The sequence below is a fragment of the Drosophila navojoa genome, chromosome 4 (assembly GCF_054131105.1).
Source record: "Drosophila navojoa isolate 15081-1374.11 chromosome 4, UAZ_NAV_1.0, whole genome shotgun sequence".
In the NCBI taxonomy this organism is placed as follows: Eukaryota; Metazoa; Arthropoda; class Insecta; order Diptera; family Drosophilidae; genus Drosophila; species Drosophila navojoa.
In genome coordinates, this window is record NC_142892.1 from 7,898,617 (window position 1) to 7,921,797 (window position 23,181).

The 23,181-nt window shown below is 39.3% G+C and overlaps 10 protein-coding genes across 16 annotated transcripts; 5 read left to right on the forward strand and 5 right to left on the reverse strand.

Moving 5' to 3' along the window:
* Positions 1 to 472: 472 nt before the first annotated feature.
* On the reverse strand, positions 473 to 5,416 carry Syx7 (syntaxin 7). Of its 2 annotated transcripts, none has more exons than XM_089259463.1 (6): positions 5,284 to 5,416; positions 2,045 to 2,280; positions 1,905 to 1,974; positions 1,667 to 1,811; positions 1,180 to 1,596; positions 473 to 1,118 (listed from the first exon to the last, which is right to left on the reverse strand). In XM_089259463.1, exons 2-6 carry the CDS (start codon positions 2,208 to 2,210, stop codon positions 1,023 to 1,025), a joined length of 894 nt encoding a protein of 297 aa, XP_089115589.1. In that variant the 5' UTR covers positions 2,211 to 2,280; positions 5,284 to 5,416; the 3' UTR covers positions 473 to 1,022. The 2 variants fall into 2 exon arrangements, with proteins under 2 accessions (XP_089115589.1, XP_017957966.1); XM_018102477.3 differs by lacking the exon at positions 5,284 to 5,416 and adding an exon at positions 2,486 to 2,671.
* Positions 3,615 to 6,018, forward strand: Alp1 (Alkaline phosphatase 1). The gene is made up of 4 exons (XM_018102475.3): positions 3,615 to 3,805; positions 4,048 to 4,307; positions 4,368 to 5,475; positions 5,544 to 6,018. Exons 1-4 carry the CDS (start codon positions 3,733 to 3,735, stop codon positions 5,672 to 5,674), a joined length of 1,572 nt encoding a protein of 523 aa, XP_017957964.1. The 5' UTR covers positions 3,615 to 3,732; the 3' UTR covers positions 5,675 to 6,018.
* Cpsf6 (cleavage and polyadenylation specificity factor subunit 6) lies at positions 5,982 to 12,010 on the forward strand. Of its 3 annotated transcripts, none has more exons than XM_018101075.3 (7): positions 5,982 to 6,268; positions 6,480 to 7,178; positions 8,213 to 8,356; positions 8,732 to 9,216; positions 9,277 to 9,576; positions 9,641 to 9,706; positions 9,767 to 12,010. In XM_018101075.3, the coding sequence occupies exons 1-7, from the start codon at positions 6,200 to 6,202 to the stop codon at positions 9,966 to 9,968; spliced, it is 1,965 nt and encodes a 654-aa protein (XP_017956564.1). In that variant the 5' UTR covers positions 5,982 to 6,199; the 3' UTR covers positions 9,969 to 12,010. The 3 variants fall into 3 exon arrangements, with proteins under 3 accessions (XP_017956564.1, XP_030238781.1, XP_017956565.1); XM_030382921.2 differs by having other exon boundaries at positions 9,770 to 12,010; XM_018101076.3 differs by lacking the exon at positions 8,213 to 8,356.
* Positions 11,890 to 13,736, forward strand: BI-1 (Bax Inhibitor-1). 2 transcript variants are annotated; one of them, XR_016196689.1, is made up of 5 exons: positions 11,890 to 12,121; positions 12,357 to 12,810; positions 12,869 to 13,039; positions 13,132 to 13,270; positions 13,517 to 13,736. XR_016196689.1 is itself a non-coding variant. In XM_018101088.3 (4 exons), the coding sequence occupies exons 1-4, from the start codon at positions 12,054 to 12,056 to the stop codon at positions 13,556 to 13,558; spliced, it is 735 nt and encodes a 244-aa protein (XP_017956577.1). In that variant the 5' UTR covers positions 11,890 to 12,053; the 3' UTR covers positions 13,559 to 13,736. The 2 variants fall into 2 exon arrangements, 1 of the variants encoding a protein (XP_017956577.1); XM_018101088.3 differs by lacking the exon at positions 13,132 to 13,270.
* Positions 13,737 to 13,953: 217 nt separating this feature from the next.
* Positions 13,954 to 15,920, forward strand: Gr66a (Gustatory receptor 66a). The gene is made up of 3 exons (XM_089259460.1): positions 13,954 to 14,340; positions 14,394 to 14,996; positions 15,063 to 15,920. Exons 1-3 carry the CDS (start codon positions 14,100 to 14,102, stop codon positions 15,818 to 15,820), a joined length of 1,602 nt encoding a protein of 533 aa, XP_089115586.1. The 5' UTR covers positions 13,954 to 14,099; the 3' UTR covers positions 15,821 to 15,920.
* On the reverse strand, positions 15,817 to 17,144 carry Sbp2 (SECIS-binding protein 2). Its single transcript, XM_018099258.2, has 3 exons — positions 16,467 to 17,144; positions 16,184 to 16,404; positions 15,817 to 16,132 (listed from the first exon to the last, which is right to left on the reverse strand). The coding sequence occupies exons 1-3, from the start codon at positions 17,096 to 17,098 to the stop codon at positions 15,906 to 15,908; spliced, it is 1,080 nt and encodes a 359-aa protein (XP_017954747.1). The 5' UTR covers positions 17,099 to 17,144; the 3' UTR covers positions 15,817 to 15,905.
* Positions 17,145 to 17,286: 142 nt separating this feature from the next.
* On the reverse strand, positions 17,287 to 19,596 carry LOC108651409 (uncharacterized). Its single transcript, XM_018101074.3, has one exon. It carries the CDS (start codon positions 19,594 to 19,596, stop codon positions 17,479 to 17,481), a length of 2,118 nt encoding a protein of 705 aa, XP_017956563.1. The 3' UTR covers positions 17,287 to 17,478.
* LOC108651417 (BTB/POZ domain-containing protein 1) lies at positions 19,469 to 21,521 on the forward strand. 3 transcript variants are annotated; one of them, XM_089259461.1, is made up of 4 exons: positions 19,469 to 19,610; positions 20,027 to 20,146; positions 20,201 to 20,537; positions 20,600 to 21,521. In XM_089259461.1, exons 1-4 carry the CDS (start codon positions 19,603 to 19,605, stop codon positions 21,197 to 21,199), a joined length of 1,065 nt encoding a protein of 354 aa, XP_089115587.1. In that variant the 5' UTR covers positions 19,469 to 19,602; the 3' UTR covers positions 21,200 to 21,521. The 3 variants fall into 3 exon arrangements, with proteins under 3 accessions (XP_089115587.1, XP_017956571.1, XP_089115588.1); XM_018101082.2 differs by having other exon boundaries at positions 19,605 to 19,847; XM_089259462.1 differs by lacking the exon at positions 19,469 to 19,610 and adding an exon at positions 19,776 to 19,914.
* Positions 21,420 to 22,067, reverse strand: wrm2 (wurmchen 2 transmembrane micropeptide). The gene has a single exon (XM_089259464.1). It carries the CDS (start codon positions 22,065 to 22,067, stop codon positions 21,894 to 21,896), a length of 174 nt encoding a protein of 57 aa, XP_089115590.1. The 3' UTR covers positions 21,420 to 21,893.
* wrm1 (wurmchen 1 transmembrane protein) lies at positions 21,420 to 23,069 on the reverse strand. The gene is made up of 3 exons (XM_018101091.3): positions 22,888 to 23,069; positions 22,306 to 22,729; positions 21,420 to 22,247 (listed from the first exon to the last, which is right to left on the reverse strand). The coding sequence occupies exons 2-3, from the start codon at positions 22,597 to 22,599 to the stop codon at positions 22,071 to 22,073; spliced, it is 471 nt and encodes a 156-aa protein (XP_017956580.1). The 5' UTR covers positions 22,600 to 22,729; positions 22,888 to 23,069; the 3' UTR covers positions 21,420 to 22,070.
* Between the last annotated feature and the right edge of the window lie 112 nt (positions 23,070 to 23,181).

Consider the following 23,181-nt stretch of genomic DNA (forward strand, 5'->3'; position numbering starts at 1 on the left):
GCCCGAGCCCAAGCCCGAGGAAACCCTTTACTTGACACACCTCAACAACGGCTGTGGCTCAAGTGGCATCCACACACACACGCACACATATAGATAGGCAGACACACACACACACACACACACACACACAAATACGTAGATCGATACCGTCTGCCGTTGCATTAATGTGATGTGATGAACACCCAGTTGGGCAGCCCAGTAAGCACAGGCAGCACTTCAGCCAGGGGCTAAGCCGCTGAAGCATGCGTATCATCAGTGCACAACAAATCTTAATGATCGTTATGGCTATGCGCGAGGCGTTGATGACGCGGCCAGGGCCATGATCGGGCACATTTTGAATGCCCAAATGGTGCTGAACTCCAGCCCATTCATCGATTCATTCATTTCATGCAATGCCCCGAAATGAAGTGCTCGAAATGCTTTGTTAAAGGATTTTGCCCTGCATTGATCGTACATATCATATATACATGTATTTTTGTTTCGTTAATTTTATATTTTAATGTGTATTATCATGTACCACCGTATATTTATATACTTTGTATGTCACTTAAACTTAAATACAAAGCGCTAGCAAATGAGTTTGGAAATGTTTTAGAAATTGTTGCTAAACAAATTTGAGAATGCGCCACTCAATCAATATAATACAATACAAAGTGCATTATTTATAATCATAATACATATACATATAAAATATAAGATAACTTGTTAGAGAATAAGAATAATATTTATATAACATATGGATGCGTGCATGTATGTATGTATGTGTAAGCGCCGCTTAACTCTGTGCTAAACACGTTTCGATTCATGCAACTGAGTTGACAATTTTTGCCATCATTTTTAAGAATTCTTTAGCCAATTAGTGTTTGGTTTCTTTTGTTTAAGTTAAATAATAGTATTAAAGCCACGAATGCGTCTAAAATACGGATGGGAGGCCTGCATGGGGCAACACTTGTCTTTTCACAACAATTTACTAGTTTTTATTTAAATTTCTTGATGCTCTTTAGTATATTGGATTCCCATTTTTAGTTCTTAAACTGAAACACCATTATTAAAACAATGGCTAACAGAACAGCGGTCAGGATGGCAACCAATATCAACTTCTTCTTACGCACTTTGTTCTGCAATAAATATTAAATGTAAATTATGAACAAATTCAGATTAGATATGCACAACATTTACCCGGTAAGAGCTAGCCTTGCGCAAATTTTCAGTGCCTTGTGAAACGAAAATGCTTGTTTGCTCCACCTGAGACTCGATCGAATCGACTGTTAGGCCTTGTTCGTAGACCATAACACCTAGCTTTTTGTAGATTTCATTGACGCCCACTATGTTGTTCTCCAGCTCGCGTATGGCACGCTCTTGCTCCTCAAGTGCTTGCAGGTCAACATCTTCCTGCATTTGCGTTTGTATTTGCTGTTGTTGCTGCTGATTTGATTTACGATTGAAGAAGTTGTCCTCAAAGAAGGAACCATTGTCACTGCTACTGGCATTGGTATTGGTTCGTGTCGAGCCAGGTGGATGTGAAATACTGAAGTTCTGGGCGCGCGCCTGTTGTAAAGCACTTCTTTCAATATCAGCTGTTTTACGTTGAATAGCCTGCAAAAATAAAAACAAATAATGATGACTAGGGTTGTTACTTTGCTTATCATTAAACAGATTAGCAAACCTGGAAAGCAGTCAATGCCGCTGTGAACTCATCCACTAGACGGTCGCGTTGTATTTTCAGGTGCCGCTCTTTGCACTTGTCCACCTCCATCAACTGATTGTTTGTATCGGTCACCAGCTGCTTAGTGTAGGTCATTAGTTGATGACTATGTACAGAAGACATATTTTGTTTAAGTATTACAAATATACGTTTAGCTTTGCTATTTGATAACTAAGGCAAAACTCTCACAAACACTTACAGCTTCTTCTTCAGTTCGGGCGAGTCCTGTGGCGTGTTCAGCTGATTGACCATTCGCTGCATAGTGGAGACTGTGTCGTTCGAGTATGCATAGTAAAGTGATTAGTCATAGATGAAAGATATACGCCCCAAACGACTCACCATTTTGTTGGACTTTTTGTATGCTTGTCGCGATTATTTGTGCTAATCGCTGAAAATCAAATTCACTTAGGCCACCGCCCACACCTCCTGCTCCTCCTCCAGCACTTCCTCCTCCTGCCACACCGCCTCCTCCGCTGAGGCCATTCTCCATATGCTGTAAGTCCATGCTTTCGTATGCAGACACCTTGCCAATGTTCTTTATATTGCGACGGAAACCAGTTGTTACTCTTGCTTTTCTGAAATTTGCAATAAATTATTTGCAATTAAATAAATTGTTCACTGCAAGATTTCTACTTATATCATTATATGCGTTTCAGACAAATGCACCTGTATGCGAGCTTATGAGTGGTTGTATGTGTATTGTTTTCTGTTTTTGCTTATCGAAGGGGACTTGAGTAGTCTTTGTTTTACTTTTCGCTGATATGTCATCACATCTCTCACCTTGCTTGTCCTTGTCAACCAATCCAGCAACCTTTGCAATCAAAACCTAATCAACTGCATGTCTATTAAATAAATTAATTTACAGAGCGATTTTTTCTAAAAAAAAAACCAACAAATTTTGCAAGAAATATGTAAGTTTATAGAGGTGGAGAAATAATTTAATCGATTATTTTAAACAATCGTAATGACATTAATGAGTGTGACCGTTTACGAAATATGCAGAGATAAAAATGTACTATCGATATTTCACATTTCAACTTGTAGTAGTGTTAGAAAATGTAAAATATAAAACATTCAATTCAAATTCAAAAAGGACCTGAATGGATTATGAATCCTTTTTTCGTATTTACATTGTGTAATCACATAGTGTTTAAATTACCTAAGAAATCAATTCCTAACGTAAAACAAAAGTAAAATTTTAAAATATGCTCTACAATATCTTCTTTAAGCAATTATTTAAATCGTAATTAATTTAACCCTCACAAAGTTTTTAATATTATCTTATGAATAATGCATATTCACTCATTAACAAACTCTTGTCAATATAACAAAATAAACTAACCACGCTGTCTAAAACTGGAATTAAATCTCGCTAGAGTTCTAAAAGTAATTAGTTAAGTTTTTACTTTTTAATTAATGAGCGAGAGCATGAAGAACACAAAAAGAAATACTACAAAAATTTAAGAGCATTTCTTTAATTATTAAGAAACCTGTTTACCAGGGAATCACTTTTAATGTATTCAGAAAAACTGTCTACCCAGAGATTAGTACCTCTGGGTAGACAGTTTTTCTATAAAAATGCAGAAAATCTTTTAGAAAACGGAAAATATGAGATCCACTTATATATTCTCCAAAAATAGTTAATGTGTAGGCTGTAGAGTTGATGCAGTTGCATCTAACGATTTATAAAGCGGGTTGATCAATTAATTTCATTTGAATAAATCTAATTCATATTCAACACTCAGTGTGTTGCCCCCAGATATTTGATAGCCGTACTGCAGTTATGTTTCCTGAGCAACCGGTTACTTTATATACCAGATCGAGTTTTTAAATTTAATATGCTATTCATCTATACTACAATACATTTTGTTATGCCCAAAACTGATATAAATAAGCACGTAATTCCTTCAACACTGCTTAATCGGTTCTCGACCAACGCTGGAGTACGAAGCAACGAAGCCGAAGCAGAAGCTACCAGTTGACAGTCAGTAGTCGAAAGTTTTTCAGTTAGAGTTCATCAAAATTCGATGATGCATACTTTCTGGTTAATGATCTCCATTCAAGTTGCGTTGTGCTCTTGTCATTACATGTATGGGCCAGGTGCGTGACTTTTAACGGTGTGCCAGAAATATTTAAAATAAAATAAAAAAAACAGCGAGTGTTAAAGATCGTTAACCGAACGCGAGCACAAAACAAACAAAAGGTTTTTAATTACCATAATCGAGTATTAATCAAGCAAATGTGCACATGTGTAGGAATACAGAATTTTGTATCATTTTTTAAATAAATAAATATTGATCAAGAACTTTCACTTAACCACGTGATTAATATCTCTTATGCAGATCGTGCTTGGAATATACGCTCTAAAGATGAGCTAAAAAGCAAAGATTTTTGGTTTCATGATGCACAACGTACGGTATATGAAAAGACTTCGACTGTACCGAATCAGTATTTGGCCAAGAACATAATCTTATTCCTTGGAGATGGCATGTCTGTGCCGACTGTAACGGCAGCCCGCATCTATGATGGTCAAAAGAAAGGCATTGTAGGGGAACGAAATCGTTTGGAGTTTGAAAAGTTTAACTACGTCGGATTATCAAAGGTAAGCTAAAATATAGAATAATTTTTAATCAATACACAGCTTGATCGCTGTTTCCTTTAGACTTACTGCGCAGACAAACAAGTTTCAGACTCGGCCGCTACTGCCTCTGCCTATCTGTCGGGTGTTAAAGCTAATTATCTGACAATCGGCGTTTCAGCTGATGTAAAACTTAATGACTGTGAAGCAGCCAAATCGCCCAACAATCGTCTCTCCTCCATTGCGACATGGGCCATGCGTGGACATAAATCTGCGGGACTAGTAACCACAACTCGTGTCACTCACGCCAGTCCAGCTGGAGTTTATGCCCACACCTCGAATCGTGACTTTGAGAGCGATTTCGATGTTAAGGATCAAGGACATGATCCTAGCAAGTGTCCAGATATCGCGCAACAGTTGTTGTCCGATGAGGGCCAACGCTTGAAAGTTGTCATGGGCGGAGGTACTAGGAAATTTCTGCCAAATACAGAAAAAGATGTGTACGGCAATGTAGGCGAGCGCTTAGATGGCCGCAATCTGATAAATGAATGGCAACAGAGCAAACACGGCAATGCGGAAGTTGTTTTCAATCGTACTAATTTGTTGAGCATCAATCCTTACAACACGGACTTCTTATTAGGATTATTCAATGCCTCTCATTTGGCATACAAATTGGACGATAGCATTGATACTCCAACGCTCGAGGAAATGACTGAAGCTGCAATTAACGTTCTGTCAACTAATCCGAGTGGCTTCTTTCTATTTGTCGAAGGCGGTCGTATTGATCATGCTCATCACGAGACTAAAGCCAAGAAAGCCATGGAGGAAACTGTACAATTCTCAAACGCTGTCAAAAAAGCAAGACAGTTGACCAATCCATGGGAGACTCTGATCGTGGTCACCGCTGATCATGGACATACCATGACAATTAACGGATACCCCGATATAAATAACGATATAACTGGCCTAAGCTCGGAATTAAGTGACCTCGACTATTTACCTTACGCCACATTATCTTACGCCAACGGTCCTGAAATGAATCGCTTCTACGAGGTGCAAACTTCAAATAACACAGTTAAACGGGTTGATCTCCGCAATCTAAACATAGGTGATAAGGACGAAAGGTATCCACATGGCGCTCCTTACTCTGAAGAAACTCATGGAGGTGGTGATGTAGCAGTTTACGCTAATGGTAATAGTTAACAATTATAATAAGCAAAACAATATTTATTCATGATATTCTTTATATTGATTCTCTAGGTCCCTGGTCGCATTTGTTCAGCGGCGTTTATGAACAAAACACAATTCCCCATCTAATGGGTTTCGCTTCATGCATTGGTCCTGGCATAACGTATTGCGATCTCCGTCCGAAAGCCACCTACAATCCATAAACAATTATTTAGTTACTAATTTCGAGTAATTGTGTAGAACATTAAATCAGAGTTAAAAACAAAAATTACATTAAAAAACAACAAACAGTTCAACTATTTTAATTACAAAATACTAAAAATCACGAGTTTGGTATTATGCTAAAACTAGCGCTAAAAATGGCTAATTTAACATTTATATCAAATGGAAGGTACGGTCACTCTAAACATCTCCGCCATTTTAGCTGTAGCTGCAGAAAAATTTTCGCAACAATAGTTGAAGGAGCTGTTGTTTATAATGTAAATATATTATATGTGTGATTATCGCATATTCGTAACAGCTTTATAAATAGTAATTTGTCAACAACGGGCTTTACTTGCATTTATACGTACGCCGCACGCCGGTGGCTAGTTGTTCGACTGTACGAGCGGCTTGTGATTGTGTGCGTGTGTGTGTGAAAGTGGAAAAAGTGTGCACGGCACCGCTAAATAAATTGGTCGCGTGCGCCTAAAATCAATTTTGTTGTCCAGTTAAACGCTCACGCAACCATGGCCGATGGGGTAGTGCTGGACTTGTATGCCGAAGATTTGGACAAAGATTTTGCCGGGCAAGCTCAGGTAAGGTTGCATTACCACGCTTTGTATGTCAGATGTGTATATGTGCCATGTATACATGCATGCGCGCATTTATATGCAAACGTATGCGTGTGTGTGTAATGAGGGTATATTAAATAACAATGTTGATACTTTTACAAATATCGATATACATATATTTATTTTTGTACGTAAATGTATCGAAATATTCAACATACTAAAATTTTACGAAAAGGATGAATTTGGTGGCGACGGCGTCGATTTGTACGATGATATCGGCGGCCCCACCGAGCCAGTAGCTGCAGGCGGCGGTGGCGGTGGTGGCACCCCAACTGGAGATAATGCATCCGGACCTGGATCCATCGACGGCTCCTCTAATGTCGGTCCCAATGGAGTTTACCATCAGGGCAGTGGTAACCAAACTCCAACAATGAATCGCCGCTATCAACTATATGTGGGTAACCTGACCTGGTGGACCACAGATCAAGATATCTCGAATGCTTTACGCGAAATAGGCGTCAACGATCTGCAGGAGGTGAAATTCTTTGAGAATCGTGCAAATGGTCAATCGAAAGGATTTAGCGTAATATCGCTGGGCTCGGAACCTAGTTTACGCACTGTACTCGATCAATTGCCAAAAAAGGAGATGCACGGCCAAACCGTGGTAGTCACCTACCCAAGCAAGCAAGCGCTTACGCAGTTCGAGAGCTTGCAAAAGACACGTCCAGTACCGCCGCCGCAGCAAAATGGACCACCACGTGGTCCCGCACCGCCCAACATGGGCGGTCCGATGCCTCCACATCCGGGCGTCCCCCAAGGTGTGCCTCCAGGACATGCGCCACGCATGAATCCCAACTTGCCGCCAGGTCAATACCGACCACATATGTCGCAAGTGCCGCAGGTTGGACCCAATTCTGGACCTCCTCGAATGCAGGTGAGCTATTGCAGTCTTTTAGTTGTTCTCTTCATTTTGCTTTCTTTTACCCGTAAGTCGTAGCTTTTTCAATTTCCCGTTAGCAAGTGACCATAACAAAAGAGTTCTTGAGTTTGATTGGGATTGTTTGGCTCGTCAGCCCGTATTAACAACGCCATTTACATTTCTGTTTAACTATTACTCATTGAAATTGTTCTGAATGCAAAATTTGATATCTTCAAAGTCGAATATTTGGTCGTATAATTAGCTGATCAAAGATTGGTAATTTTTAATTTAACATAGATAAGTGGAGTTGAAAATATATCATTATATCATGACATTTTCTTAATGTTCTTGTAAAAGCAAGTAATGTAACTAGTCCTTAGCTGGACCTCTATATTTGATATTTATAGAACTGTATTTAAAAAGAATATGTATACAAAAATGACAATCCTAAAGTATTAATAATAAATGTTTGATTAATTTCAAAGGAAGCTAATATTTTTTATCACCTGGAAGAACATTTTTTTTTTATTTGGTTTATATTTGATAACTTAAGAGTAACTAGACATGCAAAAATACGACTGTAAGGTTATTATTGTTCATTATTATGATTTTAAGTACGAAACATGTTTTGGTTTAATAAAGAAAAATTTCAGAGCAATTTTATAGTATTGTTGAGTTAAGACATTATTATATCTATGAATTCTTTATGCATAAGCCTATATATTACCATTTGATTTTTTTCCTTTTAATGTAATTTAGTGCAAAACTTAATTGCAAATTGCCTAGACATCAAATTTGTTGGAGTATATCTAATGGTAGCTATCTTAAGGCAATACTTGTTACTGTAAATGTGCTGCATTTGTTTTGCGATATATATGTACTTGATATCTATGTACTATCTATTTAAATATAACTATATAAAAATGTTTATGTATTACGCTTTATATTTATATTCCATTCCATGTGTTTTATGACAACGCTTACGCACACTTCTACCCACCACAACAACAACTACATCTACAATAATAAAAAAATACGTAAATTATTAGCCGCCAATGCATCCACAAGGCGGCCCAATGGGCAATCAACAGCCACCTCCCAGGTATCCACCAGCGCAAGGTCAATGGCCAGGTCAACGTCCCGGTGGACCCCGACCGGGTCCACCAAATGGACCACTCCAACGACCACCAATGGTAACAAATTCCTAACAAAAAAAAAAAATGCAAAAACAATACCAAAGTTATCCTATATATTATATTATTATTTAAAAAATATCAAATTATAATATAGTAGAAAAAACGAAACCAAACTAACCCGAGTTAAGTTAACTTAGTGAACGACATTAGAGTGTCTCATCAATTGTATTCAGAACATTTAAATAACTGCACAAGTTTGTAACTGCAACAGCCACAATACACCCAACCCATCCACAGACACAGATCTCATGTACATCATGCACGACGAGGCTACTTCCACTCAACTGTAACTGGCCTTATTTAATTTCTAGGGCCTTCGATGTCATTTTAATTGCTGTTGCTAATTATTTACTTTATGCTTTATTTTTGCAGTTCCAGGGACCAATGGGAATGCCAGTGCGTGGTCCTGGACCGGGTCCTGATTGGCGTCGTCCGCCTATGCATGGCGGCTTTCCGCCGCAAGGTCCGCCACAGGGTCCACCTCATATGCAGGGTCCGCCACGTCCGCAAATGGGTCCTGGTCCACCGCCTGGCTCGGGTGGACCACATGGTGCTCCCGCTCCGCATGTCAATCCAGCATTCTTTAATCAACCGGGTGGTCCACCTCCGCATCCAGGTATGGGTGGTCCTCCGCATGGTCAACCAGGTCCACAGCCAGGCATGAATATGCCTCCTCAGCATGGACCACCACCTCATTTTGCACAACAGGGTGGACCGCGCAATCCGTGGCCAGGACCTCCGCAAGGAAAACCGCCAGGCGCTTTCCCCGATCCACAAATGGGGCCGCAATTAACGGAAGTTGAATTCGAAGAGGTAATGAGCAGAAACCGCACTGTCAGCAGCTCGGCGATTGCCAGGTAAGCCCAAAACTTATTAAGCATTTTACTTTTATAACCAAATAAATTATATTACTACAGAGCTGTTTCTGATGCCGCTGCTGGCGAGTATTCAAGCGCCATAGAAACATTGGTTACGGCCATTTCCCTCATTAAGCAGTCGAAGGTAGCTCACGATGAGCGCTGCAAGATTTTGATCAGCTCACTGCAGGACACGCTGCACGGCATTGAGGCCAAGAGTTACAATCGACGCGAACGTTCGCGTTCCCGCGATCGTTCTCATCGCAGTCGTCAGCGTCGTGAGCGTTCAACTTCGCGCTATCGTGAGCGCTCTCGTGAACGAGAGCGTGATCGTGATCGCGAGCGTGAGCGTGATGGAGGGTAAGTTTCACTGTGGTAGTTTATATTGCTCATTAACCTACAACTTTTGTGCATTCACCAACAGCTATCGAGAGCGCTCGCGCAGTCGGGAACGCGAGCGCCAGGCTCAGGACCACTACAGAGATGACAGGTAGTTGTGATCTTATAAATTAAATACCCTCGACCTTAACATTTTCACTTTGTGCTATAGCAGCAGCCGATCGGCACGGCCACGTAAGTCTCCGGAGCCTGTGGTTGCAGAAGCCGCTGAAGCGCCGTCATCTAAACGCTATTACGAGGAACGCGAACGTTATCGCTCTTCGGATCGTGAACGTCGTGATCGGGATCGAGACCGTGAGCGTGAGCGCGAACGTGATCGGGACAGGCGTGAGGAGCATCGTTCCAGGCATTGACTGCTACACAAGCGAGAGCAGAATTAATACAACAACCAATACACACCCAAATACATCTTACACCCCTAGACTCTTATTAACACAACATAATAATAATGCAGCAAGCTGAAGAAGGCCAGCCACAAGATTATCAAATTTTGATTTGTATTTAACATTACCAATACGTAGGATATGAATATGGTATAACATAGTTTCTCCTAGACGTACTAAAGTAAGCCGAAATGTTGACAAGCCTCTACAACAAATAAAAAACGATACACAATTGAACGACGGACTGCCAAGCCCACACAAATCATCATATTAACGGCATTAATACTGCATTGCATCTGCACACAGCCCAATTGAGGTCGTCAGCGCGGATGAAGGTACGGGACGGATGGACAGCAGCTACAGACGAAATAAACTTCAATCAACATCATCGACGTCATCTTCGCCGCAGAATTTCAATATTATTGTACTTTAATATTTCGGTTTATTTAATAAAACATATATATATATGAAAACTAAAAAATGTTCGAAAAAATACTCAAACTGTCTTGCGTTGTGTGTCTTCTTGTACCCTATATATACAAAAATATAGTTTACGAATCGATATACATATATATATTTATACATTTAAATTGTACAATTACAACGCATTTATGATAAATAATAATGTTATATTAACACTTGCATCTTTTTGCAAATTTCAAAGAGTTTGCCAAACAAAATATGGCCAAGAATCGTAATAAGCTCAATTGTATTCAAACTTTTTTTTTTTGTATATCTTGCCTCAAGCATTTGTTTAAAGTTGACTTTATTTATATAAATTTAAGCGAGCTTATTGTGCGCGTCTGTGTGACTGATCCATAACTATAATTGTTGACTGACCTTATCCAATGGATAAGTAGTATATATATTTATATACATTTATAGCTAGAATGACAATATTAATCAATATAATGTAAATAAGTGGAATGAATGAGCTGTTGTGTGACTGTGATGATAAATTACACTATTTATAAACATATTGAGGTCCTAACAGCATTTATTGTAGCGTTTCTAAATGCGATCAAGCTTTTATGTAGTTGCTATGTAACACTGACTTTTTTATTTTTTTTATATATACTATAAATTTGATTTTGATTTGTACTATGTACACAAACATTTGTAAATGAAATTTAACCTAAATCTTGCTACACTAATCCATATGATATTTGTGTATATTATAGTTTTCGACATTTAGTACCTGTAACTTTCTTAGGACTGATCTAATACGAAGTATTACGACCTATACGGCCGTTTAATGCTTCTAAGCAAACGAAATATGTCTTGTAGAAACTTAAAACTGTGATTTTGATTGAAAATGAATATACATATAACTGTAAATCATGAACAATACAGGTAACGTTATATAGACAAATATGTATATGAAAAATACTTTATAAATGCGTGTCTTGTTTAATTTAATCAGATAATATCAAGATTACAAAAACATATTTATGTCACCCATACCTACGGCAAATCGTCATTATTTTTCATTTTTCCATTATTGTTTAAAACCATACGCACAATAATTCATAATTTTCTATTTAGAGCAAAGACTAGTGCTAATGACCCGAAATAAAATGTAAATTTATAATTTATTACGATGGTTTCATAATTATTGATAATCATAGCATAGCTTACATACAAATATTTATCTTAAAGCACATTTCCGTCCATATTTGTCGTCAATGGTCCAACAATAAAGATTCCTTCAATTGAGGTGTCGAAAATTTATTCAAGCTCAATATTTCAAAAAGTTATCGCGCGCCGATTATTATGTCAAAGCAAAGTGTGCCCATATGTTCGTTTCCATACAAAACGGCTACCCTATCATCTGGAAGCTTCGCCAAGTGCGTTATTGCTCAACACTAATTGCAATAGAGATAAATAAAAGTGAAATACCAATACGGAAAGATCGACGTAGTATTCAGCGTAAAATCAGTCAATCCAATACACACGGCTTTACTGTTATAGTTCACATTTCGTTCACACTTCTCCGTTCGATTAATATAAAATAAAGAAACAACCAAATTTTCAATCAGAAAATAAGGATTCAGTATGGCGGATACAGCCCAATATCTAAACGACCGTTTCCAACGATTTATGCATGGCATCGGCGAGCGCTAGTGAGTATGCAAATATTTATGCTTTAAGCTAGTACAAAAGTCATCGTACGATACGTATTTGAGTCTAAGTGCAAACACTTTTCGAGGGGGTAAAGCGGGGACCTTGCGTCACTTTGTGGCTGACGTGTTGTTTTGTTATAAATCCACATCAACAGTTGGTCCCGTCTAATCAATAGTCCTTGAAAGAAATGGACACGCACAGTTAAACTAATGATTCCGGCTTTTCTGTTTTTAGTGAGCCATTCATCCGTCAGCACCTGTCTAAGGTGTATATGGTACTGGCTAGCACCACCGCTGCTTCGGCAGTCGGCGCCCTGGTCCAAATGCGTGGAACTTTCGATATGGGCATGTTAGCGGCCATTGCTTCATTGGTGCTGGTTCTTGGTCTGCACTTTTATAAAGATGATGGCAAAAACTATTACACACGCTTGGGAATGCTTTATGCTTTTGGATTCTGTTCGGGACAAACATTGGGTCCATTGTTGGACTACATTTGCAGCATTAATCCGGCGATTATCCTAACTGCACTAACTGGGACATTTGTAACTTTTGGTTCCTTATCGCTAGCCGCTCTCCTTGCCGAACAGGGCAAGTATTTGTATCTGGGTGGCATGTTAGTGAGTGTTATAAACTGCATGGCTCTGCTCAGTCTCTTCAACATGATCTTCAAATCATACTTTGTCCAAATTGTAAGTAATATCAAAGTGTAATCAGATTGATAGAGCTAATATATTTTCGTCGTTTTAGACTCAATTATACGTTGGCGTCTTCGTAATGGCTGCCTTCATAGTGTACGATACCCAAAATATTGTGGAAAAATGCCGCATGGGCAACCGCGATGTGGTACAACATGCATTGGATCTTTTCTTCGATGTGTTGAGCATGTTCCGTCGTTTGTTGATTATCCTAACGCAAAAGGTTTGTTGATAAAAATCCTAATTTCAATTGTCATCCGTTAAGGTAGCAATAGTATATTTGACTTGTGCTCAATGTTGTGACCTATCTTACAGCTCAAGAGCTTTATGGTTTGATAGACGTTAGAACAATTTAGCAACAAACCCAATAATGAATACCTTTGATCTGACAATTTTGTATCAATCAATACCTTTAAATAGTGCAAAGCAATATTTTTTATATTCAATCGATACGGTATTAACGATTTAAGCTTCTACCTATATTTCGTATGTCCAAGGCAATAAGTATACTTTCACAAAAGTCTTTAGGTGCTACTGGCTTTTCGCATTTGATTTTTTTGATGGAAGTATATTTATTTCCAGGTTTACGAATAACTCGCTTAAAGTCGATATTCTTACATAAAGTTCGCCATTTGTGAAACTATATTTATAACCTTGGAAGCAGTGATTAACATATTGTAATATTTCATTTAATTTTCAGGAGGAACAAAAGCAGAATGATCGTCGCAAGAAGAAGCAATAAGAAAGATGATCTACTGACAAATTTTAAATGATAAAATTTTAAAATTCAAATAAAAGGAGGGCCCGTGCTAATCTTTTGGCTTTCTATTATATATTACACCAAAATTTAATATATGGTACACGAAAACCATGCAAATCCCGACCTAATTACCATCTAATAAAACTCAATTCATTCAAAAGACTATAAATGTAATTCATATGGCCATATGCTGTTGAATAATTCTTAACAAAAGGTCCCAGGTTTATAACTGCATGTTGTTAAATTTATAATATATGTATCATCTATTTTGGGTTGATAATTATTTATTGTATTATATATACATACAGTGGAAGATGATTGAATAAAAGTACATTTTCCCTCATATAAACCCTTTGCTATTAAGCGAAAGGACCATTGAGATTGCATTCGTTGATTGTATCGATTAGCTGAACAATTCACTCGACCAACAAACCAATTTAATTAGGTAAAGTGGTAGTCAGCTAGGAATGTTTCTCGGTCGATTATTATTTACCATTTGAGTTTGTTCTGACCAGCGCGCAACATGTCTCAGCCGACGCCAATAGTGCAACCGTTGTTGTTGCAATTCCAGCAACTGTTTTTCTTATCCAAATTAGTGGGCGTATTGCCACAGGACTTGACTAAGTTTCGATTTAAGAATGTATTGGAAAAGTCGCGCAATGGCATGATCTATATGCTGGGCATGTTGATGCTTTATATAGTCCTTTATAATCTGCTAATTTATTCATTCGGAGAAGAGGATCGCTCGCTCAAAGCAACTCAAAGTGAGTAGGATTAGACAAGTACATTAATTCAATTAAATAACGAAAGCATTCAGGCACCTTGACATTCGTTATTGGCCTGTTTTTGACCTATATCGGGCTTATCATGATGGTCACGGATCAGGTGACAGCGCTCTTTAACCAAGGACGACTGGGCGACCTCTACGAACGCATACGCGTAGTTGATGAACGTCTGTACCGCGAGCAGTGCCTGGTGGACAACAGCACTATAGCAAAGAGAATTCGTATAATGCTTCTAATGACGTTTGTTTTCGAGCTCTTCATTCTGCTGAGCACATACGTTAAGCTCGTTGATTATACGCAGTGGTTATCAATATTGTGGATTGTCTCGGCAATTCCAACTTTCATCAATACTCTGGACAAAATTTGGTTTGCCGTGTCGCTGTATGCCCTTAAAGAACGTTTTGAGGCCATCAATGCAACGTTGGAAGATCTAGTGACAGAGCACGAAAAGTTCCTAACCTGGTTAAATGGAGATGATCGCAATAATTCCATTGAGGAGCACGCAGCAGTAGAATCTGTATCGCAGCCGCCACAATACGATACTAATCTGGAGTACTTATACAAGGAGCTCGGTGGTATCGATGTAGGTTCACTGAGGGGTTCAGGTAGCAAAGGCAAGAACAAGGTTGCCCCAAGTAAGTAATACAAATTTTTGACTTTCTGCTCACAATCATGTGGTTTGTTATATTTAATGAACGTAGTTGCCCACTCGCTGAACTCCTTTGGGGAATCAATTCAATCGCCTCGCAAGCTTCAACAGTCGAATGCAACTCCAATGATAAACATGGCTCACGAAAGCGAGCTAAGCAATGCAACCAAAGTCGAGGAAAAGCTGAACAATCTGTGTCAAGTTCACGACGAGATCTGTGAGATAGGCAAGGCAATGAATGGTTTGTGGAGCTATCCAATTCTTTCGCTAATGGCCTACGGATTCTTGATATTTACGGCTCAGCTGTATTTTCTTTACTGTGCCACGCGAGCACAGTCGATACCCTCGTTGTTTCGCTCTGCGAAGAGTCCCTTTATCACGGTGGTCGTACTGATCTATACATCGGGAAAATGCATTTATCTGATTTACTTGAGCTGGAAAACCTCGTTGGCTTCCAAGCGCACTGGCATCAGTTTGCATAAGTGCGGAGTCGTGGCTGACGATAACTTGCTGTACGAAATTGTGAATCACTTGTCGCTAAAGTTGCTCAATCATTCCGTGGACTTTTCGGCTTGCGGTTTCTTCACGCTGGATATGGAAACTCTGTATGGTGTGAGCGGCGGCATCACTAGTTACCTCATTATTCTCATACAATTCAACCTGGCGGCACAGCAGGCCAAGGATGCAATCAACTCATTTAATAGCTTCAACGACACCGCAGGATTGGTGGGAGCTGCCACAGAATTTGGCAATGAAAGCTCTTCACTATTCGATCTGGTTACTACTACCATGATGACACCTTTGAATTAGTGTACTTCACGAACATCAATTTATGTTTATTGACATATTTGTGTAGGCACCTTTTTGGCACTTTCTCTACTTGATTAAATAAAAATCACGTTGCAGTTAAGCATTTATATTGGTGGCTTGCTACATCCAACTCTTGAAGCAGTTGCTTAAACGTTTCATTGGCTCCATCGTAGTTCAGAATGGCGACGCACGATATTTGTGCTCGCTTGTGCAAGGCATGAGCTAACTCCCGACGCATTAGCGAAAAGCAGTAAGGCACATTTTGCTGCTGACACACAGACTTCAGCTCATCTATCGTATCGTCTAGGCCGCCTAAGCAGATGTTATAAATAAAAGGTTTTTACATATGAATATCTTAGTTACCAGGGATAGGACAGATCTCACAATCGGGTGCCAGGATAAGCAACTTCACTTTGTAAATGCGCAACCTAGACAATGATTCCCGAAAGCCCACCACGAAGCGGGGATGTGCTCGTGCTTTAATTTCATTGTGAGCGTAGGCGCGTTTCTGAAAACGATCCAGGTCATTTAGCAATTGAATTGTCAACTCTTTCAGGCGGGGTGTCGTGCAGTTATCGCAGTAGCTGTATACATATATGAAATTTGAGATTAGTTGGTGGGCAACATTAATTTATACTTTACGCACCTTCTAAACCGCCGGGAATGTATTTTATGTGTTGCGGTAGATTGGGCAACTTTTTTTGATGTTTTCTCATCCAGAGAAAGACATTTTAAGTCTTCTATAACTTGTATGGCAATGGGTTCGACGCCCTGATGAGCTGACGGATTCTGCTCAATTCCTTTATTTTCATTTGCCGTGACACAGAAAGCTAATTTATGGACCTTTTCTTGTAGAGTAGAATTAACATTTGTTATATCGAAGCCCAAAGCAACACATTCTGAAGCCGTTTGCACCTGTTCCACACATTTTGTGTTGTTATCAACAATATTGTGCTTAAAGCTGCGATAATTTCGAATGATGCGTTTTAGACGTGCTATTCGACGCTTAGGATGCAAACGCGTCTTTCCCTTTCGCTTGGTTTGAAGTGACACCGACTTTCTAGCAATGATCAGATGGGGCCGTCTTTGTTGTTTCGTTTGCTGCTTCTGCCGGGGCACCGTAAGAAAATCGAACAGACACAACTTTTGTTCGACATTGTGCTTGTTCTTATACTTGGAACTGTGAAGTAACTTTCGTCTGCAGGCCCCATTACCCTCTTTTAAAATTTGATATGTACTTTGGTTTATTATATTAACTTTATCTGAATATAGTGACATATTAAGCGACAGTGATGCAGAGGTCGAGCAATGTATTGGTATAAGTTTAATCGAAATATGTATGTTTATCGATAGTAACAGGTTTTACCATATATTTCTTCATACCAGATGGCTGGCCACACAGATATCGGATTTGAAAATAAAAATGTAGCTTACTTTGAAAAAAAAAAAAAAAAATCACATGTATGTACATTTCATATTACATTTATTTATTCTTTAAGTCTGTAACGTTTAGTAATCAACAAATACTTATCAATCAGTCAACGCTTATCTGTTGTCCTACTAATTCTTTAAACTAGACTTATTATCTATTAACGTATGGAATTCAAATATCCTGCATTAAACTTACCCAATAATTACTTGATTTTTAATTTCATATACTATAGCTTTATGCTACTTTCGATGGCTATGTGCATCTCATTAAATTGCTTTAGGTGTGACAAGATAATATCACGCTCCTTCACAAATATTTCCCAGTATCTCAAATATTGACTGACGTGCTGAAGCACAAGCTTCCCGGCAAAGTCCAAGCAACTCCGCGCATGTCGCAAACGTCTTCGACAACTGGCTAAGACTAAGCGTAACTGCTGCTCCGGCTCCAATTGAGCCAGTATGAAAGACATAACGTTAGCCGTGTCTACTCGCATATCAATTGGAAATATTGCAGACTCGGTGGGACGCGATTGGGGAAACACGAGCAGCGCCGGCGTCACTGACATAGTTAGCTCCCAAGGCAAATCGTTTGCCTGGCTATTAAAGCGTATAAAATTCACATCGGGACTTCGTAACATAGCTGCTACTTGCATCACTTCTTGCGACATGATGGCGGATAGTTCACAATCCGGACGGTGTATGAGTACTACATTTGTTGCATTAGCGCGTTGCAATGCCTGGAGCAATAAGTGGCGATTGTAATTCTGTATATATGATGCATCCCGAGATGGGGCAGAGTTTAATATATAGTTCCTTTGTACACGTGGTAGCTGCCGGGCATAGTACTGTTTAATAAATTCAGTCAGTGCCTGGTAGGTGAACGTCTGATGCTGTGGCATAACATGCACTGATTCTGCGGCGGCATCCACTATAAAAACCTGTACTCCTGAATTGTCTCTTCGGTGATTCCCATTCAAATGGACTTGATCGACGCCAAGCTGTTGCAGAAAATCTCGATATTTGGCGCCATCAAAGAGCACGACGGCCAGCGAACGATTCTGCGATAACTCTGCGGGTGAATGCTGCCACAGCAACTGACTATATTTGGCAAGCATCTTGGCTATGCCAATTTTTATGGCTGGCGTACCCTGCTGTGAATGGGTGTGCGCTAAGCAGCGATTGCGTCTGTGCAGCCCCATGAGCTTGCGTGTTTGCGACTCCAAGTCGTTTTCGTGAGAGTGATGTGACCATAGATAATTGAGAAACTCGTTAATGGAGTAGTAGTTCGTCAGTGTGGCTGCTGAAACCTGAAATGCTCGATAACAATTGTTAGCTAATTGCTCCGAAGTCTTTGCGCCTTCATACAGATGCATCGGCATCTGCATCAGTGACCTGTAACGCAACTCTTGGTAGTCGAGAACATCTTCGTGCGAGTATTTTTCGCAGTCAACATTTTCTCCACGAAGTGCCTCTTCGCCCATGGCTAAGGGCATTGCAGTATGCTCTTTATGCATTCGTATGCTCATGGCCAGCACGGGCATGTGACGCGCTTTAATCGCAATCTTTGCGGGTGTTCCATAGCCAGCTGCCTGTAGAGGATTAACCTTGGGTCGTATCCAATGCAAGATCTCCATTGGGCGCCATATATTCGATTTATTATAGCTGTGCAATCCATGCCGATTATCTATGAGCACTAGTTGTGGCAGTATTATCTGTTCCAATTTGAGAATTTCTTTAGTTCGTTGGCCAAACGTAACCGCAAACCGTACGTTCCGCTCCGGATCAAACTCCAGCCAATGTATTGCAGTCGCCAAGAAGCGCCTATAAGCCTGACTATCTGCCGATTCCAGCAGAGCTAGCACAACGGCATCCGAGATCCTCCATAGAGCGCCCAACTCAGAGGTCGTATGTATACGGTCAATAGGCTGTATTAGATTATTCATGAATCTTGTCAAATCTTCGAAATGCCATGCACCCTGGTACTGCAGCTTCAATTTCCGCCCATAGTTCACCACTAACGTGGGCCATTTGTCTGGATAGCCGCCGTTAATTGCCATGCCGGGAAGCTGTCGATGTGTGCGACTGCAGTTACATTGTAGATGCCAGCAATCTACGGCGCCAAATGAAGCGTAATCTTTGTAATAATGCGCCACGCCATCGTAGACCAAACGGGCCTGTCTGGCATCGCTCGACCAAGACACGTAGTAAAACATCAAAGAGACTTCACTAGCTGCCTCCAATTCGGCACGCATCAATGGTACATTGTATGTGGGGCACTCACTTATGGCTGCTTGAATTAGTGGCAGTAGGCCGACTCCGATCCAAATGTAAATAAGTAAAATCATTTTTATATGCGCATGTGGGTGTTTTACTTAATATTGAATTTAACAACGGCAACAGAAAACAGTAAACAGCTGATTCATCGGAGTGACCCTATTCTATAAAAATTCGCAGTTCTTATTTAGACGTTTTACAGCACCGTATATATTTTGCATCGACGCCGCAATTTTTATCCGTGCGCAAACCGCTCTTTTATTCTATTTTCTTTAAACTTTATTAGCAAAATGAATACGGGATCAAACTGGCAAGATCTCCGGTAAGAAATAATCAAGCAATTTTTACACGTAAGAAAATCAAATACAATGCGAAATTAATGTATATGGGTATGAAATGTCCTTATTGGCCATTAGAGATTGTTTTTGTGCAGATTACAAACATTTCTCAAGAATATCTTCCAGATATCAGTTGTTAACTATATTTGATTTTTTTTTTCAGACCGAGAGAACGCATGGAATATTTGTTGAGGACCGGCCACTTGTCGGATTGCAGTTTTGTTGTCTATGATAACGATGGTGAAAAAGTTATCTTAAAATGTCACAAATTTATTCTCATGAGGTGCGTAAAATATAAACTGTATTTATTCAAAGCATATATTAAAATAACTCTTAGTGTTTCTCCTGTTTTCGAGCGCATGTTTGAGGGCGACTTCGAAGAGGCAAAGATACCCGATAATATTGTCCTAGACGATGTGTCGGGAAATGACTTTAGGAAGTTTATGGAATATTTGTACTGGCACGATAATCATCGCCTGGACACATATGATCTACAGACATTGCAAACATTGATATATCTAAGCAAAAAGTTCATGGTAACCTTTTTTACCACCAATTGCTTGAATGTGATTAAACGGCGGCTATGCAGCGGCTTAGATGCGGATGTGACTATCGATCTATTTGAGTATAGCCACCAGCTCGAAGATGAAGAGCTAATCAGCAGCATTACATCGGTGAGTATTACTGACTTAAATCATATGGTAAGAAAATTCAATATTCGAAGTCATTCTTTTAGAAATTTCGTTTTAACCCGAATGCCTATATCAATGCGGCGGCAGTTTTTGATCTAAGCTCGGAGGTCTTTTTAAAATTTGTCGAGGAGCTAAATGATCTTGTTAGCGATAAGGTACGATTTAGTGTAATAGATCGTTATTGTAGAATACATGGTCTAGTTGAAAGCTCGGCAAAATCCTCACAACTGAATTCAATCGCTGACAGTGACCACGAATATGAATGCGGAGATTACTCACCGCTCACCAAAAGAATTAAGCCATTATTAGAATTACCAAATGCAAATATTCAAAATGCCGAAGCATCAGATCGAGAAATAGGGAATGAATCATTCAAGAAAGATGAAAATGAAAACGACACAGAAAACAGTTCAGATGCTAATACAGAGCAAATGACGAGTGAACAAAGCGACGAAAAAGAGAACCAGAAAAAAGTAGAATATATTAGTAATCTATTAAAAACTATTAAATTTACGTCGATGACTCCGTATGACTTTTGCGCTGGCCCAGGAACATCCAATTTACTAACAATCGAAAAGAAATACGAGGTGCTTTCTTCCATTTGCATTGCCGATTACAAAATGCGTCTGTTATCTACTTTTTAGTCATCCTTTCATATGTATTTGAAATTTAATACATATTTAATATAAAACGTTTCTCTATTTTATTGTAGAGTTAACAGTTTCATTTTCTCTTTTTTTTTTTTTTTGGTAAAGTCGATTTCGAATATCAGCTATCTGGAGTCGTTTAAGTTCATTCCATAAATATATGGCTATCCAAAGTATATTCCACCAAATTTTTTAAACTACGCGATCGACTTTAAAGTTCCGTTTCTATTAAAATTCAATTTTTATTAGTCAAATGTGGTATAAATGTTTTTAATACAAATGTAAAGTTTGTTTCTAAATTATGTTCCTTATAAGTGCATTATATCTGGTTTAATTCAATATAAAAGGGCTATAAACTTTTCTGTACGTACCAAAAGGGTATATATGTATATGTATTTTAAACTGAGCACTCTTAAAATTCTAGAAGACACTTGGACGGCAAACATTTCTCATTGAGATATTGAAGGCACATTAGTTGTAAGTTTTCGTAATGGAATGATTTAAAAGCTTGCTGACGAATGCTAACTAAATGTAGAAGGCATTTTGTACTGCGTGTATGTAAAATAAAAATTGTGCAATTCCAGCAGACACAATTAAATTTTGTTGTGAAAAGTTAGTTATGGATAATATAGAAACTTATGAATATGGTTAGTTGAAGTGGTTGCGTGTAAAAACATATGAAAATGGCGGATCAGGCATAACTAATCTCATGCTCGTAGGTCTTTTCCCGCATGTCATGATTGTCGGGTAGAGCATGATGGCGCAGCCCGCATAGACGCGGCCCATAGCGTAGCATGACAATGATGACGCCAATAACGAAGAGAGCTAAGGCAGCTACGGCGGGATATAGAATATATAGAGCCATGGCTTAAATGTCACTTTCACGCTTCTGCAACTCAACGTATTCTTCGCGCTGGCGTTGCTGATGCAATGTACGACCCTCTGGGCGGGGTGGCCGCTGCTGATGATGCGACTGATGTACTGGCTCTAAATCGTCAACGGAAACGACAACGTCACTGGGAAACACTTGCTGGTGAGTGGTTGGCTGCAATGCATTAATATGTCATGTTGGGAAAGCTTTAAAAGTTGAATTGTTTACTCACGTGGAATCGATCGAAATAGCTGGCTTCCTGTAGCTCAGTAAAGTCAAGTGGGGGTTGCTTATGCGGTGTTGAAGACCAAATGGAAACTAGCCAGCGATTGCCCGTATGCCGGTCTTGCCAATACTTACGGTGTTTGGAGCAGCAGCCCAAGATAATATTCAATATAATTATCGAGCCGAGCACAACTGTGCAAATGGCAATAGTCACATAAAACGGCTTAAAGCTGCCGTATATGGGTCCAGTGAAATATGGATTATTAATATACGCTTTACGCTCCTCTTCGATTGTGGACATAGTCCCACACGCTCTGCCTTTATTGACTTATAAGTGTAATTGAAGAAGCCGATGACTGATGAAGTCACTGGCCTATTTCTCTATTAGCTACACGCTTTTGTTGCTGACCACAAGTGCAACGCCGTATTGTCTGGAATATACATACACTCAATAAGAAACGTTGACAACTATCTGCATTCAACCCCAAATACTGCTGTTGATTTTACTTCAATTCAGTTACTTTGGGCGTGGCACTCATTGCCGCGTTGCTTTGCTAGCCACACCATTTATTTCATTGCGACGACTTACCATTTGCGCTCAATTAAGGATAATTGCGGTTAAAACTTAGCACGTTTAATTTCAGTTTCTGGACACTCAATATACGTTTGTAATTAATAGTTTTTATATTTCTTGATCTATAATGAAAACAACGCCCAAAGCCTGGCTCACAAGCTAAACTCACACACTAAGATATCGATGCGTGTGTTGCAATGCTGCTAGTGATCAATATTGAAAATATCGATATATTACTATCGACTAATATTTGGAGTATGCATTTTAGAAGGCATCTCGAAGTATGCTTCGAATAAAAACAAACCATAT